At 36.3% G+C, this 24,762-nt stretch overlaps 2 protein-coding genes across 2 annotated transcripts in view; both read left to right on the top strand.

Moving 5' to 3' along the window:
- The window catches only part of Octbeta2R (Octopamine beta2 receptor), a 301,658-nt gene that overhangs the window by 71,785 nt on the left and 205,111 nt on the right, over positions 1–24,762 (top strand). The window lies entirely within an intron of this gene.
- LOC141482900 (uncharacterized) lies at positions 127–2,737 on the top strand. Its single transcript, XM_074176874.1, has 2 exons — positions 127–839; positions 1,030–2,737. Exons 1-2 carry the CDS (start codon positions 689–691, stop codon positions 1,272–1,274), a joined length of 396 nt encoding a protein of 131 aa, XP_074032975.1. The 5' UTR covers positions 127–688; the 3' UTR covers positions 1,275–2,737.

Below are 24,762 nucleotides of genomic sequence, written 5' to 3'. Positions count from 1 at the left end.
TACAATTGTAACAAGTCTAAAAGTTACAAGTAATTCGCTTATAGCTACAAGTATCCTAATTTTTCGTAACATGAGAGAATTTCATATACTTGTAGCTACAAGTAAAATATTCTACACTTGTATATGTTGTTCCTACAAGACAATGTATTTATTTACCTGCTGTTTTCGGTAACGCGATTCGTGGTGTAACATGTCTTAACGTGTTTTGGTGTTAGTGGTGAAGGGCAAGGACTGCAAGTGAAATGATATTTGTAGCTATGGCTAGCAGACAAGTAATATTTGAGAGGAAAATGCAGTTTTTACAAAAAGTTAAAGAAAATCTATTCGGTGCCTTTTCCGACCGTTTGAAAAAACAGACAAATTTGAGAAATGGAGAGAATTAGCAATAGTACGTAAGAGCGTAGTGTACTAGTTTTGTTAATTTAATGATTTAGTTGAACATATGCGAGGTGTTTCAATATTAATAGGCAAGGGCATATTGTTGGAATCAAAATATCATGTTTAAGCTTAGTAATCGTACGTGTCAATTCTCAATAATTAAAATATTTCAATTGCTGGAAATGAATTAGAATCATAGGCCCTGATTCATAATATTTTATCCGAAATATGCTATTTATTTTGAAGGAAAAGTGGATAATGCCAGAAAAATGGGTACAGGCGGTCATGGAAATTGAACGATATCGATAATATGGTGCTAAATATATTAGGAAAAGAGTCCCCAGTGATTGTAGGTCTTGGGGTACCAGCACCATTGGATGAAGTGGACGATGCAGAACCGCTACCTCAACAGCCAATAATATTAACGCAGGACCCGGACGTACCCTCAACCAGCCGCATAGGTAAAGTTTATAAAACATTATCAGTCCTAGTTTATATAACATTATTAGTAATGACTTTTTTGCATTTGGTTTGTGAGAAACTACTAATTAAAATGTTTTATGTAATTTTCTTTATTATACAAACACTAACTAGTTATTTATCTAATAGTTCACATCTGCCAATTACCACCACACAGTTTACATTTTTTAGGAAAACAGAAGCGTAGCATGACAGGTCAAGAAGAAATTGCAGACAAGAGGAAAGTAAAACTTGACTTGCAAATTGAACACCTGAAACTGCAAAATCACAAGACCAAACTAGAGATTTCACAGTTGGAAACTGCACTAAACCTTCCAAGTTTCGAATTCACACAAAGTTTTGCTAGAGACTACATTTCTTATGGAAAGGACCAGCGTACCACACATTTAAATATTGAGTTTCGTAAAAAACAATAATATTCTCTTACATATTTAATTAATTAAAGTTGATTTTTCTCCTTCACGCTCATTATTTATCCTAAACTTTCATAGACTGTTGAACTCTAGCTCGAGCTGCTGCTGCTAGTAGAGGTGCTTCGCTACCTCTGAGGTTGTTTTCGTCACCTTGATCATCATCATCACCATTTAATACCATATTATCATCTTCATCAATTTTTGTAATATTGCACAATGTTTGCTGCGAAAGCTGGATCAACTCATAAGTGGTTCAAACATGGACATTTTTCCTTCAATACGCCAAAAGCGTTTTCAATAACGCATCGAGTCCGTTTATGAGCTCTGTTGATTGCAGTCTGCGCTGGGTTCATCGGATCGTCATAGGTTGGTGGAATTAACCATTCACACAAAGGATAAGCGGAATCTCCAAGAATGACAGCATTTGCACAAGGTCTCCAACCGTTTTCCATTCTACGAAACAGAGAACTGTTACGGAGTACCCGCGCGTCGTGCACACTTCCGGGGCAATTTACACTTATATAATAAAACCTTAAGTCAGGCCCACATACAGCTATGCAGTTGATGGAATGCTTCCCATGACTATCGACGTAAACAGGTTCGTTGTTTGTGGGGACATCGATATTTATGAGGATTCCATCTACAGCTCCACAAACTTCAGGAAATCCTGCCAAATTATGAAAACGTTCTATTGCGTTCCCTGTATTGGCGGGCCATTGAACTATTACATCAAATTTCATTTCGTTTACGGCAGCAGTAACTTCGTGAACACATCTGTATACGGTCATTTTTGATATCCATGCATATCACATACTCCATGGAATTGCCCTCCGTTTCCAAACCAATGCAGAGCAATAAGCAGTTTCTGTAATGGTGACCAAGCCATACCCTCGAATCGTTATATTCGCTGTGGCTGGACCTATATCTTGAAGAAGACTTTGACAGTGTTGTCGATTAAGTCTGAACCTTTCCTTAAATTCCCCGTCTGTCAGTATGACAAAGTTACTTCTCTCCCGATAGCGATATAGTGCACGACCATTTTCATTTTCACTATCCGAATCGTTTGATCACATATCGACAGTCGAATTATAGATATACGCTCACGATGAAAGACTTCACTACACTAGTACGCTCAATCTACTTATCAATCAAGATAGGTAGAAAATTGTCTACAATTGTCGACAATTCCGTAACACGACTGTACAAGTCTCATTTTTGTGTTACGAAAAGATACTACAATTGTAGAGAAAGTCCCGTAATTACCAGTACCCCACTAGTTACTTTATGTTACAGAATATCTACACTTGTATAATTTATTTATACACTTGTTAGACTTGTAGTGGTTGTGTTATAGGCCCCAGGTTTCAATGTAGCTCACAGGAGGGCGAAACAAAGGCAAAGTAGGATTCAGCCACCGATTGACCAAGGAAGACGTCATGAAGTGGTTCCAACAGAAGTATGACGGAATATTCACGTCATTCTCATGTGTAACACTCAAAAATCTTCACATACCAATTTCCTGAGAAGTTGGGCCATAAAACCTAAAATAACTTTCTTCCTCCAGACACGTTCGATCCTGATTCTGGGAATTCATCCGCACCAATAAAAAGGCGCAAAATCTGGAGTGTCGTTTAAGGGAGGCGAAATTGATTGAAAAAGAAATTGCACTTTTTGTCTGCGAAAAGTTGCGTCTCAGATTCGAATTTTATTGGCTTTATGACGGTTTGAAATGTTTTCTATACGTGTTCTATTAACAGAAAAATTCAATTGACATGTTTGCCGTTGGTGGAACATGAAAAGGTGTTGAGGAAATTACGTTCGGAGTGGAAACCGGGAAACTTGGAAATTTCTTTTGTTGATTTGGGTCGGTGAGAAGAACATTTCTTTCTACTGATTTTTGGCGAATCAGAATATATTCAACTTCGAATCTAAGGGATTTTAGTAAAATTAACTTGTTGGGTTACACGAATTCCAGACTCTTTTATGTTCAAATCTCTCTAGTTATCAAGTATATCAACTATCAAGAATGTTTTCACAACAACATGAATAGCAAAATACAGGATGAGTCAAGGACTGTGCCAAATTTCCATAATTTGAGGAATATCAGACCTTTTATGTCCATTCTGATAGGGAAACGTTTTTCTCATATATTTTCAATTTTATCGCTTGGTTGGGATCCAACCATAAAATATCAAACACTTTCAATGCTTACCGCCTAAACTGATAATATTGTGTGTGCCATGAACTGATTATTAAAATGGGAGTGTTATTTTGTATTTTCTGGTTTTGTTTGGATGTGTAGAATAATGTATATATATATATATATATATATATATATATATATATATATATATATATATATATATATATATATATATATATATATATATATATATATATATATATATATATATATATATATATATTCGTCCTATTATAATAAAATTAGAAACATATTTTTGCATTTCATAATAAATATAATATAAAATATAAAAAAAATAATATAAATAAAATATAATTGAAAAATACAGGGAATTTTATGTTTGATGAAAGTTTCTGAAACATAGACTCAAACACAATCCGGGTTCCCCAGGACACTGAGGGCATAAAAATAGCGACGCTTTTCGTATTTTTTGTGTTTGCCAACAGTATTTACATCTACGTCGCATTGTATTCCCACTTGCATCTTTAGTAGAATATTCTGGCAAATGAGTTAGTGCCGGCTGCCTAGGAATTTCTTCTGATATGAATCCTATTATTTTGGTTATAACCGATAACCTGAAGTCATAAAGATTCATCTCAGTCGGTGCATCTTTATTATGCAAAATGTATGCATTTATCAACATAATTTGAACAATATGTATGCCCAGCTTTTTATACCATCGAAGTGTTTTGTGTTCACAGCTGTAATAATGCAACAGTTGATCACTAATGTCGAAACCACCTTTATTCTTATTATATTCTTTCATCATTAGTGGTTTCATTTGTTCTCTGCCCCTCTTGGATATGGTATTAATCATATCGCCTGTAAACTCTGTAGAAATGGCTAAAATTTCCCTCCTATCTTTAAACTTACAGATACAAGTTCCATCGTGTAAATATTCACAATAACTTTCACCCATCGCTAATTGTCTGCTAAGGACAGTCACTGGTGTTCCTGCACGTTTTGGTCGTAAAGTTCCATTAGAATAGGTCTTCAATTGTAAAAGTTTTCTTGACAGTTCTACACTATTATGAAAATTGTCCATATACACTGAGTGACCCACATTGGTTTTTTTTTCCAGTAACTGTAGTACAACTTTTTGTACATGTTTTCGTCCTCCTACATTAGGTTCAGCTGAACATCCGTATACCAATATTTTCTGAGTCATTCCCATGTCTGCCAGCACATACAATTTCATGCCATATTTGTGCCGTTTTCCCTTGACATATTGACGGAAGTTTCACCTACCTCGCCACAAGACCATGGATTCCTCGATTGTTAGTTGTCGATTTGGATAATATACCTCTTGCATCCTCAGGTTAAAAAATTGTCTATAAGTAATTGGTAGAAGTCATCATTGGCCAATAATTTTCCAAATTAGTTTTTAAACCTGTTTTTGTTGTAAATGGCATTCTTTCGATGTTCAGAGCTATTGTGTACCAAATTTCTGCTTGAGGGGTAATATCAGCCTGTCGAGGAATATATTCATTCATAGCAGTATTTTCTGTAGGTATTTTTTCGTCAGAATCAGCTGATGATTCTTCAACTGGAATTAATTCAAATTCATCGTCGGATTCTTCCAGAGCTTGTAACAATTCTGCATCGGATAAGGGACGTTGATATAGTTTTCGCCTTTTGGAGGTTGATGGTTGACACTCATCTGACATGTTGCAAAACCAAACGATGTTCACACACAAATTTGCAGTCCCTTTTTTGTTAGAAAAAATACACTCCCAATTTTAAACACGAAACGGTACTATTCACAAATGCACGTCTATACGCATACTAAATAACTGAGCAGATAAATTCAAAATCTTATCTACAGCAGGTATAAATAAACTCAAAATCCCTTTCTCATAGATAATAAAATCAAATTTGCATAAATATGATGTTTCTTAGAACGGATTTCAACCCCAAACACAGTAAAATACACTAATATAAAAACCATGGCCATTTCCATATAATACAATGCATAGGCTAAATGTCCTATCATTTAAGAAAGATTTACCTGCAGTGCTATGATTTGTATAGCCCTTTATGATACTTCGAAACCTAAACACGGTAGCCGTGTCGGTGGCACCTCTCCGATAACACGTAGAACACGGGAGCCGTGTCGGCGGCAATAAAAGTGTTTCGTTTGCCTTTTTAATCTGTAAATTACGTATAGAATGAAGATGGTGATTGAAATGTAAATGGGAGTCATCCAGAAATCGCTATTATCAGATTGTCTGGTTTCTTTTGGGATGAGTTGTAACTTCTCTTCTTCTAGGGTCAGATGTTGTTGTTTATCCAGGGGAATCTTATCTAATTTCAATGGTTTGAATTTCAGCGAGGAATTGATGTGAGCTGTCTTGATATTTGGTAAAGTGAGGGGTTCGTCTAATATGACACTTTCGGCGTTTATGAAGGCTTTGTTGTTGGTTTTGAATTCACAACCTGGTGGAAGTTTTATCAGATGCACTCCTTCCAGAACCATAACTTTCGTACTGGAACAATGTATAGATATCTTCGTGGCCTGTGGAAATATTCCTATGTAATATGCTTCTGACATTTCTAGAATCAGTGTTGCATTCATCGAAACTGGAACGTGTTCACATCTTGCTTCTTCATCTGTTATTTCCAACATATGGGTAACACATTCAGGGGATCTGCCAGTATTTTGGAGGAAATTTTCTTCGCAAAGGTAATCCAGGCCAATTCGTTCACAAGGTGAATTTTGGTATTGGTAGAGGTAGGGACTGACTGTTAGGTAAGGAGTTGGTGGAATGATTATTGTCGAATTTTGTGTAGGAATGGAATATAAGTGGAAGTAGGTGAATGTATCAGGGAATATTAAGGGAACATGAAGGATGAATACGATTTTATGATCCGTGTGGTAGGCGTCTATTTCGATGACGTCGTAGTATTTATGGATGTCGTCCTCCTGGTTATAGAGTAACTGGTTTTCTGAGTGGTAGGTGAGCAGTGTCCTTACGATCCAACTCAAATCTTCGCTTTTGAGGACGCTGTTATGGACTGTATTTATCCTTGCCAGGGATACTGCCATTTTTGAGTCATTCAGTGTTTGTAAAATAACTTGAAGTATCAAGTTGATTTGATCCAATATGTTTCTGGTTTCCAGATAGTGATTGAAGTCAAAAACGAGTCTATTGAGATCGGTTTCCATTCTCTTGACTTCTATTGAGATGGTATCTTGATTATGTGTTATTAGGGAGATGGTTTCGTTGTAGCTCTCCATTATTCTTGTGTTTAAACTGATGTGTTGGTTCACATGACTTATTATGTTCCTTTGGTTGTTTTCTAGGGAAGCAATAGCATTTCCTTGCATCTTCTTGGTCCAAGTTTCCAGATATTGCCTTGATTTTTGCTGGGTTTGGTTTTATCCCATTTGTGTCCTAGAAAGCTGACTTCTTTTTTCAGGAATTCGCACTTGTCTACTTGTATTTTGAAACCAGTTTCTCGTAGACGTTGGAAAACTTTTGTGAGGTTCACTGTATGATCCTGCAGAGATGTAGAGAAGATGATTATGTCATCCATATAAACCAAGCAGATAGTCCCTTGTATCAATATATGGTTCTGAAAACCGGGGTCTTCAGTATTCCAATACTCGTTCAGAATTATTGTTGATACGTTGATGAACTGGAATAATTAATTTGGGCTTCCATCGTATTCGGGTACAATCCAAAAATTCTTCAGGTTGAATTGTTTTGCCATGTTGATGGGATTTTAAGGTTGGTCAATTGTTTGAGGAATGATGGATGGGAGAGAATTGGTACTTGAAGGTGAATTTAGTAAAACTAAGGTAGGGTGACGTAAAATAGTATTTGCAATTGATGAAGTTCAGTTCATTTGTGCTTACAGGATGACGATGATGGCTCGTTGCATATTCTGTCACCAAAAACTTATTTCTTTGTAGATATTCCTTGACGGACGATAGTGAAGAAGTATTCTTGTCTACGGCCGGAATTCTTCCTGGAGTACTTGCTTCTCGGTGGAACTTGGTTCGTGAGAATAGTGGATAAACGTTTGAGAACGACGAGGATCTTCTAAGGACTCTTCCACTATCCTACTGACTGCGCCAATTATATTTCTCGTTCACACAAAAGGGTTTTTAAAAACTTTTTATTTGAACAGAGTAACAACTAATAACTATGAAATATAAGTACTGGCTATTACAAATCAATTGCACCTATTTATATATAAATTATTGCCGACTTTGCAGATATCAGCAAAATAATGTCTTCGGGTCATGGAACAATATTCTGCTGATGTAAGGGGTTATCGAACTGTAACTAGCGTGTGGTGCCAATCTGGCAAACAGCTCCTAACCAAGTATTTATAACAATGGATATTTTGCTCCCCACGTTTATCACAAAAAATTGATTTTTTTTGTGAATAGATCTCTTCTGATTTCAGACTCATCAAAAGACATTTGTTACATCAAGACATAGGACTCATTATCGATTTCGAAATTAGTTTGGAATTATTTTTTAGTTTGTGTTGCTATCAAAGCATGTTTTGTTTAGTTTCGTAAACTATTATTTATTTAGGTGATTTGTCCCAGTTCAATAATATTGATATTCTCCACAGAAGAATGGATGATATAACATGTTTTGCCATCACATCTCAATGAAATAATGTAATATCTGGAAATAAACAACTACTAATGGACTTGTAAGATTTATTGGCGATGGAAATATCCTCTGATTAACGAGATAGTTCTGCCGCCAAGTCAATTGGCAAGGATCGTGGAGATGTATTATTAGTTGAGAAATTTGAATAATATGTAGGGAGTGTTAGCAATGACCTCCAGCACAACTTTGTGAATTCGATTCTTTCAAAATGAAATATTCTGAATGAATTATTTTTGGAAATATGAAAGCAGTTTTATCGACTATGAGATAGGATTCCTGTGTATATTTTAATCCTATTTTATAATGATTTGGAACAAAGTGTCAATCAATACTGATAGCATTGTTTCCAATGTGCGTTGTTTATCTTCAAGTGGCCTCAATTCAATGCTAAACAAATAATTTTCTTTTCAAAACAGATTTATTAATGGAAATGTCATTCAAATGGTTCACTTTGCAATAATACTTTGGAAATTGAGCGACTATTATACATACGCAAATAATGTTGTGAATATTTTCCATATATCAACAAATCAATCAATTTCCTTATATTTAACTTGTTGTTTGGAGATATGGAATTGATTTGATGGAATGTGAATCAAACAGAAACTAGTTTTCTGTCCAGAACATTTGATTTGATAGTTTCCTTGTATGAGATACATCAATTACTAGCGACGTGCCCAGGCTCCGTACGGGTGCAATGCAGATACTATATATGAATTCATCCACCGGATATTCAACGCCATGGAGTGATGGAATGGTAACTTTATTTTATGAACGCCACTTTTTCCTCTGTGGATGGCGTCCCAGTGAGAATTTTTTAAAATCCTTTCTAATTGCACATCTACAATATGAAACAAACCTACAAACAAAATTTCAGCTTCCAAAAATATAGTGGTAAGGAGAAACAGTGATAAATATATAATTTTAATATTCAAAAGCTCCCCGCTCAGGTTGGAATATTTAAAATTCCTTCTCACTTCTTCATGATGATCTACTACCACACAGTAACGGCTACATCCATCGATTCATTGAAAATCCTTTTTTATTGCACACCTACAACATAAAACAAACCTACATACCCGATTCCAGTCTTCAAAAATATAGTAGTTCATAGAAACAGTGATGAAAACCTAATTTTCATATGTGAAAGTTCCCCGTTTTTCCCCAGAAGGGCATACCGGTTGTAATATTTGAAAGTCCTTCATTTCTCATTTTTTATGATGATATATCACTACGTGGTAAGGGCTACATCCATCGATTTATCAAAAATCATTTTTATTACAAATCTACAACATAAATTAAACCCACATACAAAATTTCAGCCTTCAAACATAGGTTAGGAGAAACAGTTACGAAAAGCTGATTTCTATATGACAAAGTTCCCTTTCATCCCCAGGAGGTCGCTCCAGTTGGAATATTTATAAATCCCACATTTCTCATTTTTCATGATAATCTCTTACTACGTAGTAATGGCTACATCCACCGATTCATTGAAAAGCATTTCTATTGCACATCTACAACATAAAACAAACCTATATACAAAATTTCGGCCTCCTTAAATATAGTGGTTCGGAGAAACCAAATGATGAAAACTGATTTTGATACGTGAAAGTTTCTTCTTTTCTCGCGGAGGGTGCTCTGGTTGTAATATTTAAAAGTCCTGCATTTCTCATTTTTCACGATAATCTCCGACCACGAAGTAAAGGCTACATCTATCGATTTATTGAAAATCATTTTTTATTGCAAATCTACAACATAAATTGAACCTACATACAAAATTTCAGCTTTCAAACATATAGTGGTTCGGAGAAACAGTTATGAAAAGCTAATTTTCATATGTGAAGGTTTTTTCCGCAGAAGAGCGCTCCAGTTGAAATATTAAAAATCTTTTACTCCTCATTTTTCATGATGATCTCCTACCATGTAGTAACGGCTAAGTCCATCGATTTTTCGAAAAACATTCTCCATTGCACATCTACAACATAAAAGAAACCTACATACAAAATTTCAGCTTTCAAAAATATAGTGGTTCGGAGAAACAATGATGAAAACTGATTTTCATACGTAAAAGTTCCTTTTTTTCCCGCGGAGGACGCTTCGGTTGTAATATTTAAAAGTCCTTTATTTTTCATGATAATCCTCGACCACGTAGTAAAGGCCACATCCATCTTGTTATTAAACTCATGTTTTATTGCACATCTTCAATATAAAACTAACCTATATATAAAATGTCAGCCTCCAAAAATATAGTGGTTCGGAAAAACAATGATGAAAAGCTAAATTCCAACCGGAGCGCCCTCTCCAGGAAGGCGCTCCGGTTGGAATATTTGAAAATCCTTCATTTCTCATTTTTCATGATACTCTCCTACCGTGTACTAACGGCTACATCCATCGATTTATTAAAAATCATTTTTCATTGCACATCTACAACATAAAACAAACTCACATACAAAATTTTAGCCTCCGAAAATATAGCGATACGGGGGACAATTGATTTCAGCAACGCATTTGCAGCTTAGCCTAGTACCACTGACGAAATTTATGGCAAGTCTGAGTCACCATTTCCATGTTTTTGGACACAGTTTCAACTTACTTTACAATGAAGTGTGGAATGGGAGGTAGAGGAGGAATTCCGTTTGGCGATCGATGACAACGCCTTGAATTCTAAACGAAGCGCCTTGCAGAAGAACCTCGTTATTCTTCAGTTTTCGTGAATTGAGTCTTTGTCGAGGTCATCGCCTTTTTTCACGAAAATTAATGGTATGGAACTCTGTCTCACTATAGAGAGAATCGATGTTTTGAGAAGAAAAAATCATCGAATGTATTCAAATCAGTAGAATCGATTACTTTTCCCCAAAGTTCTAAAGTGATTTTTGTATGTTGACTCATTGAAAATGCTAAATCCCTAATTCCTTCTCCCACATTTCCAACTCAATCCATTCCGAACGGTCATTAAAATAGGTATGTACCTCCTAGTTTGCATAACTGCAATTTTGAAATACTTCGGCCCAAAAGATAGAACTCGGATGTAAATCTCCTACAATTTACATATCCAAGGAGTCTTTGACGACATTAATTTCCTAGTTCCATCTGCATACGTTTTCCATGGATTTGAATTCACGTCCATTAGCCGGATTCCTTTCCGAGAAACGCTACAAATGTTTCGGTTTGAAAATGGAGGAGAGAGTATTAACGGTGGAAGGGGTTATTACGTTTCAATAATTGCATTCTGTTTTACGAGCAGTTGGGGGGTCCCATTGCGCCTTTCGTATACTAGGTCTTTATTCAAGTGATTTCTTTGGAATTCCACTGTATTTGTCTTCCCATAAAACAGCAAAAGTCATTTCTTCTTTAACAAATTCAAATTATACACTGTTCTACAGGTTACACTCAACTACAGAACAGTGACTTATGTCACTGTTTGGAACCTTTGGTGTAGTAATGAAAAAAAAAAAAACAAAAAAAAAGACCCAAATCGCTATTTTTAACACCTCGACATGTGTTTCGATCACCAAGTGATCATATTCAAGAGGAATATTAAACTAGAAACTATCGCAAAGCTAACGCTACAGGTAAACCCCACAGGTGTGCCACCCATTCAAGTATACCACCCTAAATTAATTTTTTAGGGATATACGTTGAATTACAAAACAATACAATTAGGATTAGTTATAAAATAAAAACAAAACAAATAAAATTAGCTGAAATAAAAAGACCTAATGGCAAAGATGGAACAGTAAAAAATGTTGAGCTGACAACTTGCTGAATTGCATTTTTGCATTTGTATGCAAAATACTTTTCGAAACTATAGGAGCACTTTCCCAAAACAATGTTCTTTACTGAATTTTTAAATTTCTTAAGTTCATTTTCTGCAGAAAAGTGGCCTACATGTCACACATCTTCAGTCTGAATATTATTCTCGATAATGAATATACTCTGTATCAGGATCAGACTTCCTGACCCACATAAAGGTATTCCATACCAGAGATGACTCTCCATAAGTGAATAGTATGCAGTTATTGCTGCTGAAATTCCGAGTTCACGAGATATAACATTTATGGCGGAGCAACCAGCAGATAGATCCTTTTCTAAAGCAGTAATTTGCGTGTCAAATTTTAAATTACTGTAAATAAATATACCAAGAAATTTAGTTACAGTTACGCCAAAGTATCGTGGTGTCATTCGCAAAAAAAGAAAATGCTCCAGATAAATCAAGTTTTGCCATATCGTTAATATATAGCCAGAATAAAATTGGGCCTAGGACTGACCTCTGAGGAACACCACGTACAATTTTTCCACTATCAGAAGTGTTGTTGCTCAATGTTATTTCTTGACTTTTACCAGATCTGAACCATTCTGTGGCTGTTTCCCGGAATCCATAATGAAAGAGTTTCTGCAGTAGTATTTCATGTTCCACGCAATCAAATGCCTTAAAAAGGTCCAGCGGATGCCGCTACTTCTTAATCATTTGAAGTTGTGTAGGCGTTTTCGAGATGTTTTTTTTGTGTCGGAAGCCAAACTGTATGGGAACTTAAATATAATGTTTTTCCAAGAAACTCACGATCTTCCTTCTAACTAGTTTTCAAATGATTTTTGATAACGTATGTTCCCCAATTTGGGTTATAACAGCAAATGCAAGTTTCAATAAAATAAAGTTGAGTTTAATTCATGAGTTTTTCAAGTTCACTTCGAAAAGTATTCAATGTGATGTTTCAAATGTTGGGTTTTAATTCTCAAAGGGATTTGTTCCTAATTCACATATTGGCAACAGCGCCTATATCAATTTGAAATAATTTATACGTACCTTGATATTCTACTTTGAAAGAAAATTATCTTCATAAATCAATAATTAAATCAAAATATAAATTATAGTTCAATACTATCTCCACAAGCCATATAAACAACAGTTGTTTTGTTATTTATTTATACAGAGGAAGATAGGTTAGGTGCACATATATCACAGAATGTGTCGGAACTTGGAACATAAGTAAACAGAACAGCACGCCTCTGAAATATGTCATCTTTGTTTGTCTCATACGGGTAACAGATTCATCGTCCTTTATTAGCTTTAACCGATGTTGCCAAATGGTGAAATAGAAACGAATCCCTTTACATGTTGAATGCATTATTTCATTCCTCTTTCTTAAGTATTTGAATAATTTTTCAAAGAAAAAAGTTGAAAGGAATAAGTTTGAAATGCATTGTTTTAGAGCTCTTTTATGAAAACTACTTGATTTTCGTCAGGAGGAACATTGTCTGTCGAATACAGTGAGATTTTTGATACCATGAATCACAGTCTGATGTGCGCTAAACTTGTTTTTCTTGGTTTCAGTATGGAGGCACGCGACTTTATTATTTTCTTTTCAACAACTGGTAGAGAAAAATGTGTTATGATAGAGGGTAGTCTGTCTGATAATATGGGTGTACATCATGGAGCCCCGCAAAGTTCAAATCTTGCCCCGCTACTCTCTATTATCTACACATCTGAATTCTTGATTGTTGAGCGTTTCAGTAACACCGTAGCTTCGTCGGCAGTAATAGTACATACACTGCTCTGAAACTCTTATATACAACCGTATCAGCTACCTCACCTAATAGGTTAATGGTGGATGAGATGACAGATACAATTTAAAAAACAATCACAATCAAATACAAACGTGAACTACTCACCATTGATGAACCCCCTTTCATGCTGACAAGAATCACTCATGTTGAAAGGTTACTCACTGTCCGAGAATCAGGATTATTACAAATACAATGCAGAAACAGAATGTTGTAAAAAGCAGCTTGGCAGCTATTGGTTGGAATGATTTTTGCAAAGGGTAGGAATTGAAGATTTTTCTGATTGATTCTGCCATTACTTGATGAAGATCCGTAGTAATTTCATAAACTACAACTCACGATTTGATCTCTAACGATCAAGTCTGTCATACCAACGACCTGTGTTCAATTCTTCAACGAAAACTTTTTTCATGACGTCATGAAACAAAAATGTGTTAAGAAAAAAAGATGGGCTGGCGTAAGCGCGCCACGTGACTGGATAGTCTCGTGAAATATTCACGTTCACAGAAAATTCAAATCTCCCGCCACGATGTTGTGAGATGCAGAAGCATGCGCTTGGATTAGCTGGCGAGCTGCGTGAAAGTTTGAGGACATTACGTGACAATTTGGTGCGCTCTGCTTGACTGGGTGGTATGTCTGTCTTGTATGGCGAGCTGAGAGATAACCTGACTGGTGTGATGACATTTGTCTCGCTGAACCGACGTGAAGTTTGTGGAGGTCAAATCGTGAGTTGTAGTTTTTGAAATTGAAATTGAAGATTCTTGGTTAGAGACAATTTTTATATGAAAAATAGTTATTTTATGAAAACCGCAGTGTTGATTTGATGAACGGGAACTGATAGGTGTAAAAAAATTGAAACACATGTTGCCTCTTCGACTTCCATAGCTGTTCTAGCGATCAACAGGGCGTCAACGCTGCTGTAACGCGCGATGCAACGCACTCCGTGTGTACGTATCCTCATTGTTTTCTAAATTCTTTACCATCACCCGAATTACTGTTGTATATAGAAATTGAAGACCAGTGTGTGTACTATTACTACTGATGAAGCTACGATGTTATGGAAACGCATCGACAATACAAACTTCATTTGTGTCAAGTATTCTTTTCATCAAGTATTGGGTCGGTATAGTCATAATTGAGAAGAAAAAAAGTTTTCAATTCATTCTGTATGATTTCAGAAGCATCATTTTCACCTGCTGTATCGAAACAATGTTTACCGGAGCGTGATTCCGAGAAAAATATAAATGAAGGTTGTTTGAGAGACACTGCTGAGAACGCCTATTTGATTCCCTTTATATTTCCGAACAAAGGTTCTTTCATAACTGTGAAACTGCAAAAACTTTTCTCTTTTTATCACACGCTTTTTGTTGTGAATATTTAATGACAAAAATAAACGCAATTTGTTTCCGAAGCGTCCTTTTCCTCGCTCACAAAGGAATAATAATGTTTCGTCTTGTTTTGATTATTGGGTGTAAATATTTCATTTTCGCTGATGAAAGCGGGCGACGAAAAAAAATCATTTGAATTGTACCTATGAATTCAACATATGCTTCAAGGCATCCGATCAACAGTCAGACAACAAATTGAATACTGAATTACTCGAAGCTTCGACGATGCACTAGAATTGCTCGAAAGACTGATTTATTGGAAATTTCAACGTACTAAATCTTCAAAGTGCATTTTTTTTGTTCAATATACATTTCAGCCTATTCAATCGTTATTCTGAACACGTTTCGTGACATTTGGAGCGTTGAATTTCCTGTGTCTTAAGGCAAAACATCGATGTATACCAGTGAGGAAGACACTGTTCTATGTAAGTGCAATTTTTTTACCATTCCTTTAGTGTAGAACTCCTGGTGAATGATACCTGATTTTATTCCATAATGAATGTTTGGAATACAAACTGAGAATATTGTCTTCTGTATAGTTCAGTGTTCATATAGAAGTATTTGCTTCGAATTTCTTTCGTGTAATTCAGTGTTCATATGAAAGTAGCAGTTTCAGAAGGGCTTTTTCTTCCGGTTTGTGTCTGAAAGTTACCTCTTTGCATGTCGTTTAAGCGACCCAATTTCAGTAGTCGGCTCTGTAGAGAAAATCTTATCAATTCTTGTGCTGCAAGGTAAATCAGAGATACTCTCACAGAACTTCCTCCAAGGAATTACTGGGAAACATGTTATCAGGCTCTGCCTGTTTCGTTTTGAAAGAATGAATGAACCAATGAATAAAATAAGTCTTCCTCTAATACTCACATTGAAATATGTAACAACAAAAACTTACCCAGCATTCCGTTACCAATGCTGACTACAATTTCCCTTTCAAACAGACGAACGACTCACCAATACAAACAAGGACGAACAGAATGATGAATGCGACTTGATGAACGTAAATGAAACAAGTGTAATCCTGGATTTCCTCACAAAGAAAAATCACCCTTCCGTTTTTCCATTGTCACGAACCTAATTGGAATAATTAATATATTTTTCAGAGTTAAGTTGTTTGAATTGATTACTTTCTTGCTGTATTAATTACTCCTGTAGTCATATCGCAATTTGATCTGCACTAATTAATGGGGCTTCACTGGGAAAATGAGAATTGAAACTGTTATTGAGACAAGTTTATTCTTGGAAAATATCAGTTTCATAACATTAATTGAGTTGAAGGAAATAATACATTTCAGTTGAAACACACAATCTCGTTTCTGGAAATTGAGGGATAGGGGTGAGGCAGGTGGTAGCACTAAATTAATTGAGTTTTGTTAATTTAGTATTTTATAGAGAGTACCAGATTTCCTTTCATGGAAATATTTTTTTGATACGAATTGTTGTACTTATGATGCGCTGTTTGGATCCTTTGGTGTAGTAATGAATATTACTGGAGTTTTTAGTTTTAATCTTCCTCTTTGAAGATGATCACTTGATGATCGTAACACGTGTCGAAGTGTTAAAAATAACGATTTGGTGTTGGGAATAAACTCCAGTAATATGAATTGTTGTCTTGGTAGGTTCAATTGGAACCCATGGCGTAAAATAGATTTGATAAAAAACACTTCTCTTACGCCAGAACAAAAATGTAGTCTCTCGACGTTAGGTTCATCAGAAGATGACTAAAACTAGCTCTTTACAATTGAGTTGGAGCCCCTAATGAGTTCTCATTACTTATTACTGTCACCGTATGAAAAACATATTGTGCTCAAATCCAAGCCACAACAGACATTGTTTGGCCTTGAGACTCATTGAAAGTCATTGCAAATGCCAATCTAATTGGAAATCCATTGGACATTTTTAGTTTTGATATCAGACGTGTTAACAAATGAAGCAGATGGTTTTCTGGCTCGTGAACATGCCACATACAACTGACCATGTAAAAAACATGCATTTTTTATATAAAATATTCCGTCTGGTAGAATTTTTTCGACTAACCATTAACGAATATTTGTTGCAGTTCCATAGTTTTCCTACTTGTTTGCACGATATCTGGGTTCTCCAAGTTTTCACCAACAATGAGGCATTCTGGTCCTGATGAAGTGCTCGTCATCGTACTTAAAAAGTGCACAAATCAACTCGCAACAGTATTTTGCAGACTTTTCAACCTGCTTTACTAGGAAGGGGTTGTTCCTTCTTGTTGCAAGATTGCTCCCATTCAACCTATTCCTGAAAAAGGCCAAAAAACTCTTCCAAATAACTATAGACCAGCCGATTTGCTATCAGTTATACCAGAAATCATGGAAAAAGTCGAAAACCACCATATTCTGAAATATTTGAAAGGCTTCAACATCTTGAGCGATCATAACCTGGTCAGTTAAATCATGACAAAGTTGTATATTTTAGAGATCTATTCAATGATGTAAAGAAATCGAATATAGCTCTCTTGGTTCTGGAGATATACAGGAAAAACAAGAAAATCCCAAATTATGTTTTTGCCTATCTTCTTTATTCGCAGAGATATTGAAAATCTGTTCACATTTTGCTATTGGCACTTGATGTGGGCTCTCAGAATATATCGATGAATCTTTTATACAGGGTCATCATCATATACAGTCATCTGACTTGGACCACCCCCATGTAAAGAACTGCAGACATTCCGCTAAGCCGTGGCTTTTGGTTGAAGTCATTTTGCTTAATTTTATTAATTGAACCAATTTTCATCCGACCATGAATATCCACGCAATGAAATTGTTGAAACGTGTGACGGACTGCGTTTGAATGTTATTTCTGTAGACGATTTGGCAGATAAAACATAACATCAACTAAATTGCCATTAAGGTCATTTGTAAATAATATATGACAACAAAGGGCTATTTTTAGTAAGGAAATTATTTCGTTAAACGCATCCTGTCTATTCAAACGCCACTTTCATACACATTGACCGTATCAACTACTTTAAGTTGGGATTCTCGATAACGCAATTTGTTCGTGAGAAACATCTAGATATTCAGTGGAAATAATGCCTTTATTTCCAAAATGACACGCAATCACAGCAAAATGACATAGTTTCGAACAGCAAAAAGCTAATCCGTTGAATTGTCAACCATCATCTACTTGTTAGTGGGTGTTTGAATGTTTCGACAACCGATGGTTGGCATCTTCAGGGGTGCAAAGACTATCTTCACATTGACTGATTACTACACAATTCAAACATATTTTGGGAATAGAAACAATTTCTTTGACTCTTCTTTTCAACATCTTCAATAAAATATGGGAATCTTTGGAGAAAAAATAGCCTTTGCAAATTTCTGTGATACTCCATATCCTATTCTCATTCAGAATACATGATTTTTTTTTCAAAAAATCTACTAGAAGTTTTGCATTCTGAAGATCTTTTCAAATTATAATAAATCAGCAAAGCAAACAAATTTGTCCAATCATTTTAGGTCGATTTAGACCTGTATTTCGGAAAGTTGACATACCCAGCTGTAAATTCAAACGAACTTTGAATTTTGGCATCATAAAAGTATTCTCAAAATTCACATATGATCCGACGGCCGCAACTCCAAAAATTGGTGGTCATAAGTTAAAAAACCGACTTTTTGCACGTTTTTTTGCCAATATCTCGTTTCCTATGGGGTTTATGCTAGTTGTGATCATTATCAATATTGTAGAAAACTGAATTTTCTATAACTTTTGTTGAAAAAATTTTTTCATACGTTGACTCGTTTTTGATATACAGAGCAGCGCGAGCGCAGAATAGATATAATTTGAAATCAACTGGTTGTGCCGATCGAAATCAGCTCATTTAAGGTTTATAAATTATTACTTAATGAATCATTATAATTAATGTTAATTCTTTATCAACAAATACATTATATTCAAATATTTTTTTATTAATGAACCAATCTATGAATACAATAATGCAATTTACTCCTGTATTTCAAAAAGTCATTAAGGGATATACTTTAATTACATTTCAATTGTAGTCTATTCTACGGTAATTGCATTTTAAGTAGAAAATAAATTTATGATGCACTGTTTGGAACCTTTGATGTAGTAATGAATATTACCGGAGTTTTTTCCCAACACCAAATCGTTATTTTTAGCACCTCGACACGTGTTTTCGATCACCAAGTGATCATCTTCAAAGAGGAAGATTAAAACTTTCTCTTTGAAGATGATTACTTGGTGATCGAAACACGTGTCGAGGTTTGAAAATAACGATTTGGTGTTGGGAAAAAACTCCAGTAATATTTAGAAAATAAATTAGTAAATTTTTTTTAAAATTTTGTTTCTTTACGCTCTAAGCAGATGTGATACGACTTCTGCGTTCTTTATTAAAAAAGAAAAAAAAACGTTTTAAAGAACACTCGAGAAACTATCTAATTTGGATTAACTTGCCGCAGCATTTGAAAAAGAAAACTGCCTGGTTCAAAGATTATTTGATAGTGGATTGCAAACTTTATTACATGTTTATAATGCTCCAAAGTCTGTAGATACTATCGATCATCTTTGTTATGCAAAATATGTCAAGCTAACAAAGCTCAATAAACTTTTGCAGTTATCAAATATCCCACCAACAAGTGGAGCACCTCACCAACATTTCAATCGTGTTTATTACCAAGTTCAAACTTGGTTAGGACATGATTTGGAACCCCAGGAATGGGGTTGGACAATGCGTAACAGATTGCTAGAACCTGTCATGACCATTTTACCACCTGCTCCAGATGAGTTACTCAATACGATATTCTGTAACTGCAGAAGTGGTTGTGGTTCAAGATTCCGTCCTTAACTGAACTAAACTAAAACTTAAATCTTCTTTATCAAAATAAACTATTTACATGCCTACATGTCATGTATATCTCTACCTTAAGGGTAGAGTAGCAAAGTGACTCCAGACAGGCACCCCCTGGCGTCCCCGCTGAGAGGAGGCGTTGGGGAACGCCCCCCGCGATGTTAGCGGGTTGACGCTCACCCAGAAACATAGACTTTATTAAAAAACGACTAGGTAATGTGCCTCCTGCCGCCAAGGCTTATGCACATCATTACATGGTTTTGATATTCAGGTCGTTCAAATGAAAACATAGCTGTCGATGTGTTGGTTAGCTGGATACTCCTGGAAAGAGTTCATGAAAAAACCAGGACAGAATGTCTACAAGAAGTTTTCAATGCCACTTTTTTCATGAACTCACAAACGGTCATTTACATGTCACTCATGGAAAATATCGAGAGCATCATAAATCAACCCACCGTGACGGCGGGGTTGATTATGATAAACTGCTGTGATATTACTAGTCAGCGGACTTTTCGAAAGGAACCACTTGAAATGTTTGTAAGCAAGCCTTCGGATCAAATAAGTAATCGGCTCAACCTTCGCTATTTCTCGTAAACGCTCCAATGAAATATATCGATCATCATCAGTCACGATACGAAGCACATTATTCTGCATCGTCTCGAGTCTCCGCAACGGAGTCCTCTTGAGGCTACAGAACACAGCACAAGCATACAACATAGCTGGCCTGATAATTTGCTTATATATCAGGAGCTTCTTGTCCACACTCAGTTTGGAGTTTCATGCAATGAGGGGTAGTTTCGTTTAATCGCCGCTCCCGCTCTCTGAATTGCCAGACTCTGGGTGACTTTTCTACTCAACCATCTTGGAGGATCATTACCATTATAGAAAGCCAATTGGAGGAGACAATCTTCTGAACTACCAAGTAGAGAACTCTTCATTTCTTTTGTAGTTGAAAATAGCCTTTATTTTGAGGTAGGTATAACCACATTACCCCTCCATCAGAATCCTGTTGTCTTTGGCTCTCCAGGTCAGTCTCTATTCGTTCCAGTAACTAATGAATAATTTCCCGTAAATGCATAAAATATTTCTTTCCCTTACGGAGTTCTACAGCTCTTTTGCTTCATTCTTCCTTGTGTCAGTGGAGGGTGACCCCTGTCGAACTCGTGCCTGTCGATGGTGAAGTATTATTGGTGCAATCATCTGATGAACTTTCATTGCTGTAACTATGCTTGCCTATTTGCAATGGGAAATCCTATTTCAAAGGCATAACTATCCCATTGGACCCAGAAAGTATTGGAAACCCAGAAAGTATCGGGTTTCTGAAAATCAAGCCGAACTCCGTCATTGCTTTTATCCAGTTTCAGATCAACATCCTACCTTTGGCTTGTTCCGATCATCCCATCCATTCCATAGATCTGTTATTTCCGAATCTGGGCTCCGGGTTGTCGGATGTTTTTGAGGATATTGGATGCTGAGTTATTTCCTCTTCATTCTCAGTTACAGGGTATTTCTTTCACATTATTTTCATTCATCACGATCAAACTCATACATTCTACTGTACATTCGACATTTACGGGCATGGTCATCTCTATGAAGTCAATGGTCTGTACCTTCTGAGATGCTTTCTTGTATTAACCACCTACGTCTTCTCTGAGATGTTGGAAAACCTTCGATTATTTTTTGCTGTTGCTGTATTTTTGCCTAGATATATTTTGCTACTGCATTTCATTTTATGGATCAGTTCTTCGTATGCCCCAGTTTTCCGTAGTTGTTACAGCAACCAATACAGCATGCGTTGTTAGGAGACGACTTGCCTCCGAATTTGTTATATTCCAGTTCACTTGAGCTCTCGAAAAAATTTGTAATCCCATCTTCTCCACAAATTCTTTTGCGATTTGGGCAGTTTGACTTGAAATTCCTCATATACTTCTGCAAGGTCTTTTATAGTTGTTGATACCTCTCACGTACGTTTTGGCACTTCATTATAGACAATCTCCTTCATTATCAAAACTTACTAAAAAACTTTTCTGCTAATCTTATTGTCTCCTCTTTCCCCATTTTTCGGTCTCCTTTCTCTTCTTTCCACTTCTTGTAGTTGTTTGAGTAGAATGTCTACTAGGTGTTGTTCTGAAGCAAGAACGTCACTTTAGAGATTCTCTCTCTGGAATCTGTAGAGCAGGGAGAGTGAGTGTAGACTCAGAGCACTTAGGCCATATGTGACCCATTGAACATCCACCCGAGGAGTTGTCCTCCTAGGTCATCGTCCATCCTGTCCTTTCCAGGAAGGTGGACAGGTCACTGGGAGTCATCTTCTTTATATCAGCAGGTGTACGCCAAGACTGGCTGAAAACACACTTCCTTATTGACGATAACTCCGGGCACTCGCATAGGACATATCTGACAGTCTTATCTTCCTGTTCACACATCCTGTATAGAGGTGAATCCACTAGCCTCATATTATGGAGGTGTTTCCTTAGTTAACAGTGGCCAGTCAGAAATCCTACTGTCAAGCGTAGATTTTTCCTGGTCATCGCCAGATATTTGTTTGGCGCCAGCTTCTCAGAGTCGCCCAAGGTTATCCTGGCAAGATCACATCCTTTGATTCCGTTCCATCTCTTCAAGGATTGAGCATGGGTGTAACATTCGACTAGTTCCGCAATTGTCGAAGTCATCAGGCCGTGGGTGCCACTGGGTCCTTAAATTCCTATTCCAGCCGATCCCTTGGCTAAAGAGTCGGCTATGCGATTACCTTCATTCCTGTACCCACCTCAGGATAATGTTATGATCTACCGAGGCTTTGGCTAATTCTTGGTGACAGTCGACAGTCTAGTAGTAGCCACGAGGTTATACGTTTCTTCTTCCGCATTATGTCATCCACAATACCCCTCGAGAAACCATTAGTGGATGCTATTTCCTGTATTCTACGTGTTTCTTGTGAACCTCTCATGTATTGAAGAAAAATAACTCCAGTAATATTCATTACCACCCCAAAGGTTCCAAACAGTGCATAACAAATACCTTCTGTGTATATTAAAGTTTGGAAGTAACTGTTGTTTGGTTGCCAAATTCATATAATCAATTCAACATCAATAATATGCCGTTTGCAAAATTTTATTCAGCACAAACTTGCCTCAACTCCATTTCAAAAACACAGCATTCATACAGTAGATTAAAATTAACACTTACATACCAGTTATTTTTAATATGTGAATGAATAAAAACAACGACACTGGAATATCTTCCAAAAGGGCTCTTGTCATGGTAATTTTTTCGATAGCACCAGTCCGTCTAACACACCTCGCTTTCAGGATGTTCACCCAAAAAATATAGTCCATTCAGAATGTTTTGTAATCACAGCGTTTTAATGAACTGTGTGCCTGGTGCAGATAAAATAATCCCGAGTGACGTTCATTGTTGACTAAACCGTCCCACCAGGTCCATTTTTTCCATAAATGTGGAGTGCTCTCCGGAATGGACACAAAGGACGTTCATTGAGGGGCTCGTTTGAATTTTTATTACTTTCCCGGAACAGTTGACCTGAATCCATTTAATCGGTTTGTTGGTTTACCGGCTCCTGATGCAAAATTTCAGGAGGCTGATTTCATTGAAGGAGAACAAAAGTTTTTGTTCTAACAACATCAAATAACGGAAAAAATAATATTATCACATTTCATAACAAATGAGGCTGGTACATGGTAAGGCTATACAAGTCGTTCTAGAGTTTTTCCAACCAGGAAGTTGAAGATACTGAATTCGGCCTGAAACTTGAAACAGTAATAAATCATGATGAAAGCAATATGAAAAGATGGTGCGACGCAAAATTTCTCAGTTTTAATATCTCTGAAACGAACGTAATTTGCTTCAAATGTTCCATCAGCAATTCACAAATTGACAACATCTTGGTTGAGAATAAACCATCAACCAAATTTCTGGGACTATCTATTAACAGTTATTTGAAATTTGAAGACCATATCAAGAGTCTCAAATCAAAGGTATCCTCAGGGTCTTATGCTGTGAGGCTGACATCTTATGAGTTGGGATTTGCTGATGCCAAAGTAACATATCACTATCTCATATTGTCTCATCGACGATATGGAATTCCTTTCTGGGGTGCATGTACTGTGGCAACACTGCAACCAATTTTAGTTATACAGAAAAGAGCTGTACGATTTCTGTGTAACGCAAAACCACGAGATTCTTGCAGACCACTGTTTGAGTTTCTCTTACTAAACTGTGTATGAAACAAAATCGGTTCCAGGTAGAAGGTTGCTTTTATTTTCAAGTATTTTCCTAGGATTTGGCTAGGATATGTGGATGATATTTTCCCAATATTCGATACCAAAAAATCGAATATTGACGATTTTGTTTCCTTTTTAAATAATAGATGTCGATCAATAAAATTCACATATGAGAAAATAAGAGACAACTACCATTCCTTGACGTTATCTGAGCTTCATAAAGCATCAAAAGTTGTTGAGGTGTGTACAGTTTTCTGGTTCGGATCAGTGTTCCAAGCCTTTGAGAAGCAGCCTTGGCAATTCCAGCGACATGATTGTGCCTTTCCAACCCTCAAGAAATTTTTCGAAGCAGAAAGTGGAATTGTCTGACCTGACATTATCATATCCAGATTGGAACCCAACATAAACGAAGCTTTCACTAACTTCTGAGAACATTTCCATTGGTGCTTTGAGGCAGCATTCCCTAAATGTTATAGAAATACAACCTCATAGCAACAAAAAAACAAAATTGCCCTTTCTACTCCGCTAAAAGAAAAAAATTGAAGATCTTAGGCACATGAATTATCTGAAAAAACACGAGAACTCGGACACTAAAGACACTGCAGCAAAGAAAAGCGTAGAAATTGAAATTC

Source organism: Leptinotarsa decemlineata, unplaced genomic scaffold, assembly GCF_025532065.1.
Source record: "Leptinotarsa decemlineata unplaced genomic scaffold, Ldec_3_MD MMD2_tig00002082_RagTag_RagTag, whole genome shotgun sequence".
Lineage (NCBI taxonomy): Eukaryota > Metazoa > Arthropoda > Insecta > Coleoptera > Chrysomelidae > Leptinotarsa > Leptinotarsa decemlineata.
This window is presented reverse-complemented; position numbering and strand designations above follow the sequence as displayed.